Below are 6,242 nucleotides of genomic sequence, written 5' to 3'. Positions count from 1 at the left end.
AGCATCACTGTCAGGACAGAGTGGAAATACAGGTCCTATCTAGGATAGAAAAGATTTTTTTAATGGGATTTTCTGTTTTCTGGTGAATGTCTGCTGGTGAGGGCTGGGAAAAGTTTTAAAAACAGAGAACTGTTCAGAAAGTGAACATAAGGAGCTTACTGGAGTCTACCAGTATGCCAAATCAGGCTCTTGCCCTGCAAGGAATGCAATTATACTGTGCTTATCTTGACCGGTGAGCAGATACGGTCAGATACTCCACTTCTTTCCGGTCAGTTTGATTTGATACACTCTGTGTATTCCCGTTCTCATGCCACAAAAAATATCGCTACTTAATATAAAGCTGCCTGGCACAAGGAATGGCTAGGTCACGCACTGTACTGTGCTGAGTAAACAGACGCAGACTGAGCCGCTGAACAAATAGTAGTACATTCGCTGCAGCACCCACTTCACAGTTCCCATGTTATGCGGTGAGGGCAAGCTACCCCTCTGTTGGCCATTTTTTTTTTGAAGAAGGGAGGTTAGTTCAGGTGTGTCCTGGCTTAATCATTAAACCCAGACTTCATCCAATGAAGTCCCTCTGCTGACCTCCTCAAATCACTCAACACTGGGAGTTCCACTTGCAGCATTTTATTATTTTGCTTCTTGTTTTCTAGGGAAATGTTGGGAAAGATCTTTTTCCTGCTCTGCTTGTCATCTACTTTGGCAGAACAGCGCTGTACACCGGGTAAGGGATCGCAGACGGAAACGTTCACATATTGTTTTTTTCTTTGAACACTTTAGTAAAAAATTGTCTTTACATTTTATATCACATTGCATTTCTTTTAATATGCAACCAGCAAATACAGGCACTGTTACTGTAAAGCCACCAGTCTAACTCTATTTCCTTGTTGCCTCTCCAGTCAGTGTGGAATGCAGCTTCTAATCTCTTAACTGGAACAAAGACGGATTAGACTCATAACTCTGACATTTACCTAACAATGGCTTTCATTAGACATTAGCCAATACCCTAAAATACATAGTATACGACAGACTTTTTAAAACCCTATAAGGAAATTACTGGTGAGGCTTAAATGAGGTGATGTTAAATTATTCCAACAGTACTTGGATTTAAGTCACAAGAAATTAATCTCGTTGTGTACACACAGGCCAGCTTTATCAGCAAAACGTAGACACATTGGAGCTTTAAATTTCTTTTTAAACCCAAGGACATAAATTCATAGCATGTAGAGGACATTTAAATAGGTTTTATCTTTATAGATGCTTCAGACGGCTACAAAGTTCGACTCAGCATCAGAACTGCTCTGGGGGATCAAGCTGTACGTATATATTTGTAATATTCCTGCACAAAATGATCAAAGCATCAGATGATAAATAACTGTTTGAGGGCTTACTAGAGTAAATGCTACTTCAACATATTACCCATAGAAAAAGTGATATGCTAAATGTTGCCCAGAATTCACTTGAAGTGGATACTATGAGGACAAGGTCCATCTGATGATCAATTAACCTGAAAGGTGCTTACTGAAAACAGTGCACGATCTGTTGTTGCAGTATGACTGGAATGAAAATGAATTGTTCCTTTTCCGAGCGACTCTGGCTTTTGCCATGAGGAATCACATCAACCGACAGGAATTTGAGTAAGAAACTTAAAATCAATAAAGAGGATAAAATTCATACTTTTGTGTGTTTACAGAAATAGACTCAGTAACTATAAAGCTATGATAAAATCTGTTTATACTATAATGAAATCAGTGACTCATGGTTTATGAGATTGTTTTTAGATACTGATGTGGTCTTTATTGTCGTGTGGAACTTCACCAGCGTGTCAAACATCATTGTGTGTGATGAGACTCCCAGAGTGTCCTTCTGGTTCGTGGTGACGACTCCGCTGAACACTTCAAACCTTGTTGATAAAGAAAATGTGGAGGAGGCTATCAGGTAATCGCAAAACAAAGTGACACTGTTGCTCTTTTTTAAAACACTCTGTTTGGAAAAATCAGCTTTTTTCTTAGCCCCTCTCAAGAGAAGCCAGAAGTCATATTCAACTCTGACATTTAGAGTCAATGTTCCATTTAATGTTTAGTTTTGGTATAAAGGTGAAATTGCCTTAATAGGTGGGGATTTTAGCTGTAATTGTATTACTATGTACTACAAGTGTAACCATTTATTGATTGTACTGTTTTTTCTTTCACATGGACCGCAGAAATAGCAGTGACAAGAAGATGACTAATTTCTAAATAGGCAGTAAACAATAATCTCTCAGTTGGCAGTGCTGGCAGTGATTCAGTTTTGCTGATTAAGTGACTTGTGGAATAATGGTGAATATTATAGGGCAGAGTAACACTAGCACAATTAAAGAAGGCTCAACCCCGCTCAGTCAGCACAGCAATATCCGATCTAAAGTAACATTAGCAATAAACCACCACAAACAATCGGTCATGCAGACCAAGTAGGATGTAGCAGCAAATCTCCTGAATATAATGAACCAAGCAAAAGGTGCTTGTGTTGGTTGAGGATTCAACTTTCCATTATTATGAAGAAGAATGTGTTATTTTACTTACATTAGATAAAACTAGCCACCATACGCTTGTAGCAGGCAAAGTTAGACTGTAGCAGCAAAAGAACACTGAACTAAGCAAGGGTTTATTTTTGTGAAGAGAAGAGTGTCTTATTTTGCTAATGTGTTAATGTGAATGTGTGTGGATGTGTTATTTCGCTAACATTAGCTGAAATTAACCACCATTTGCTCATACCAAAACAAGCAGGGCTAAGGGTTAGCAGCAAAACATATTGACCTACGCAATGTGTCCTTGTGGTTATCAGTTCAACTTGTAATTTTTATGAAGAAGCATGTATTATTATGCTAATTTGATCATGTGAATGTATTGTTTTGTCATGTTTGTGTTATTTATCATGTTACGGTTACCGTGTTTTGCTACCATTAGCTCATTAGCCACCATAAGCTCATGGCAGCACAAGTAAGGGGTGTAGCAGCAAAACTCCTGAGTCTACTGAACTAAGCAAAGCAGCAACCTGAAGTAAAAGAGTTCAAATATACTGGGTTCTTATCAATAAGTGATGGTCAAAAAGATCTCAATAAAAATATCAAAACTTCCAGCCGCACTTACTGTATTGCAAACAGCTTATGAAGTTAAGACGAAGGCCTGTAGCCCTCATCAAGAATCTCATCAGCAAAATTAGACTTTGTGACGGACACACATTGACCTGAAAATAGCCAGTATTCATAGCACAACTAAGTCACAGCATGGTAGACTGTGTTGGAAATATAATTGCAGAAAAAAAAAAAATTAATTTGGTTATTGACTACAGTCTGTTGTAGCTGTCAAAATAAAGAAAAAACATTATATACTAAGTGAAACCCAAAATGATAACACGGCAGGAAGTCCATTAAATGCAGTGCTTCCTCAATGTAAATCAGTGAGTGTGGCTTCTTGCTGAATGTTTATTTCCATTTTAAATCAAAACTTTTCATTTGCTCCTTAGAAAGTCCAGGAAACGGATCAACAGCGCTTTCCTGCTAACTGATAAAACTCTGGAGTTTCTCGGTATCCCTCCCACCCTGGCAGCACCAGTCAACCCTAACACCCCTCCATGGCTGATTGTGTTTGGGGTGGTCATGGGTGCCGTGGGTGCTGGCATCATCGTTCTGCTCGTGTCCTCTGTGTTCCAAAAGAAACGGTAGGCTGATGACTTTAGATGGATTATTTTTGTCATTTTGTCCATGTTATTAATGATCAGTCATGTTTCTGACTTCTTATTCTAGCAAAACAGCCGAGGAGACAGTCGATGAGGACATTGAAGAGGAGACACGGGTGAAAACGGTGGAAAATGGCACTGCAAACGAGGGTGTTTACAACATGACATTCTCAGAGGATGAGCGATTCACACAGATGTAAAACGCTTCTATAAAAAACTCGAAATATCTGCAAAAAGATGGGGGAAAAGTTATTAAGCTGCTCCAGGTGGACTATTTTTGCGCTGTAAAATCTGATCATTTCAAAGCATGACTTTTAATTATAGTTGAAGCTCCTCATTTAAAATGATTTCTGCGGGGTTTTTTTGTTTGTTTTGGAGATTTCTTTTGCTTAACATTTCTATACAGTAATAAAAAGAAACAAGCACTTGCTTTTTTTTATGCCAGCGCTTTAATTTCCAAATCGATGTATCGTTTTTCTCTGCTGATTGATGACAAATCCAAGATCTGTTTGAGAGAGTATGTCTGTGGATATGTTGCAGTAGCCGATGTCTGTGATCTGCTCTTTGAGAAGAAACGAACCATTCGATACTAACCATTTACTGTACCGTATATTTAAAGAATGAGATGGAAACCAGTAATAAAACTGGTCCCATTTAAGAATTTCAGACAAAGTCTCATTCCAAGCTCAACAAGGCCAGTCATGTATGTTGAACTGGGATTTATGGCATAAAACAGAATTAAGCCATTTTATGATACAGAATATACTATGCATATATCTAGCTATCTGTATCTGTATATTTATATTTTTCTAACTGGGAACAATAGCGAGGCTACTGACTATATTTAACCTGCATTTTTTTCCAACATGTGATTGATTTTGAGGTCATCAAATCGTAATGAGGGCCCAGAGGAGATGTCTGTTTTGAGTAGATCCTTTTGCTGTTATCCTCTTTGTTTCTCTAAACTTTTCTAGACGAGTGACAGTGAAACCCCCCTAAAGTCAGTGATGGGCTTATAGCTCCCGTATTTGACGTAGAGTTCAAGCTCATGATCCCGATGGTTGGACACAGTATTGCTAGACACATATTGTTACGACAGTCAGAACAGAGTGTCATTCTTTGCATTTGAGCACAGAAATTTGTGTAATTTTGTGTATTGTTCAAGGTAGAGTCCCTGACAAACACTGTGGTTTGAAAGCAAAAGCCCCCTTGAACACGCTGCAGTAAAAGACAAAGCTTCAAACTTTCCCAATTCTAGGCCACTGAACAGACTTAGAAAACATGATGCCCCTTCATTGGCCCAGATGAAAGCACAGCGTGTCAAAATGCTCCCCCTTATCTGGGCTCAGTGCAGGTACAAAGTTTCAAGATTATGTCAAAACTAATGTGGCACAGTCTTCAGTTTAAAATGTGATTTTTGACTTTTCTGCCTCCAGCAGTTTTTTGGGGTAAAGGAATAGGTTCATTGCCTTATTTTTTTTTTCCTGCATTGAACCGTAATTTTTTCACAGATACTAAAATTACTCACTTGCATATGTACACACATGTAAAAGCACACATTCTAAGTCTTGTGAAATGATATCTATGGATACTGGATGTTTCAATAAAAAACTACCCTGTGTCAGTGAGTATTAGTCCAAACACTGTCATTGACCATGTCTCCTGGTTGCCCCCCTCCCTTTTTTATGTGAACATTTCTTAGAGACCTGAACGAGTAATATTATCCAGAAATTCAAAAGAAAAAATTCTGACAAATATACATAGTTTTGTGCAGCGTGGATAGGTTTTTTTTCTGCTTTCCTATCTTGTTCAGTATCTTGTGACAGCTGAGATACATTTTGCGACCCCTTATGGGTGTTCGGATCTGGTTTGGAACCACTAATGCAGTAGGAAAGTAGTTGCCACAAGAAGATCGAATTAGGGACTGTACAAAAATGTTTGTGGTGGGGAGGGGGAACTTTTTAAAATCTAACTCTGGGATGAGCAGAAGTTAAAGGGATCTATCTCTCTTCCTCCTGGCTCTTCCCAAAAAAAAGAACCTCCCTTACCCTTAACTCTCCCCCCTTTCCAATCAGTAATCAGCAATCCATATATTAACCTTTAGGTGGCACCATTGTACTGCCAGTTGCTGTGGTTACAAACTTGCCTGGACAGACAGTGCTGTCCCCTATCTCTCAGTCCTTTTCTTGGCACTCTTTTAAAGTGTGTATTTGAAGATTTGAATTTCAAACATATTTTAATTTACTGTTATTTTATTTTTGACTCACTATTTTTGAAGTGATAATACAGAGAGTCCTTCACATTTCACAGTCTATATTTAGTTCATTGTGAGATTAAATCTGTTCCTGATCTCTGGGTAAGGATATGTCTTCTGTAACATTTGTACAATGATATTTCTTCAGCAGTTAGTATTATCCACAGTATCCCACACAATATACAGTGTGGTGATGACTAGGTATCATTTGGCACTTCATGTAATATCCCACTTCTGTCCCTCTGTATTTCTTTCTTTCTGCCTGTGGAGT

At 38.4% G+C, this 6,242-nt stretch overlaps 1 protein-coding gene across 2 annotated transcripts; it reads left to right on the top strand.

Moving 5' to 3' along the window:
* The first annotated feature begins 363 nt into the window (after nt 1-363).
* On the top strand, nt 364-5,372 carry cltrn (collectrin, amino acid transport regulator). Of its 2 annotated transcripts, XM_040127879.1 has the most exons (7): nt 364-527; nt 654-724; nt 1,258-1,316; nt 1,552-1,637; nt 1,822-1,938; nt 3,505-3,699; nt 3,785-5,372. In XM_040127879.1, the coding sequence occupies exons 2-7, from the start codon at nt 658-660 to the stop codon at nt 3,915-3,917; spliced, it is 657 nt and encodes a 218-aa protein (XP_039983813.1). In that variant the 5' UTR covers nt 364-527; nt 654-657; the 3' UTR covers nt 3,918-5,372. The 2 variants fall into 2 exon arrangements, with proteins under 2 accessions (XP_039983813.1, XP_039983812.1); XM_040127878.1 differs by lacking the exon at nt 364-527 and having other exon boundaries at nt 534-724; nt 3,785-5,371.
* The last annotated feature ends 870 nt before the right edge of the window (nt 5,373-6,242 follow it).

Source organism: Xiphias gladius, chromosome 6 (assembly GCF_016859285.1).
Source record: "Xiphias gladius isolate SHS-SW01 ecotype Sanya breed wild chromosome 6, ASM1685928v1, whole genome shotgun sequence".
Classification (NCBI taxonomy): domain Eukaryota; kingdom Metazoa; phylum Chordata; class Actinopteri; order Istiophoriformes; family Xiphiidae; genus Xiphias; species Xiphias gladius.
Note: the sequence above shows the minus strand (reverse complement) of the source record. Positions and strands in the feature narration are given on the sequence as shown.

Coding starts and splice junctions, on each gene's coding strand:
- cltrn (XM_040127879.1), top strand. CDS start 658: ATGTTGGGAAAGATCTTTTTCCTGCTCTGCTTGTCATCTACTTTGGCA. Junction 725..1,257: donor AGAACAGCGCTGTACACCGG/GTAAGGGATCGC, acceptor TTATCTTTATAG/ATGCTTCAGACGGCTACAAA. Junction 1,317..1,551: donor CTGCTCTGGGGGATCAAGCT/GTACGTATATAT, acceptor CTGTTGTTGCAG/TATGACTGGAATGAAAATGA.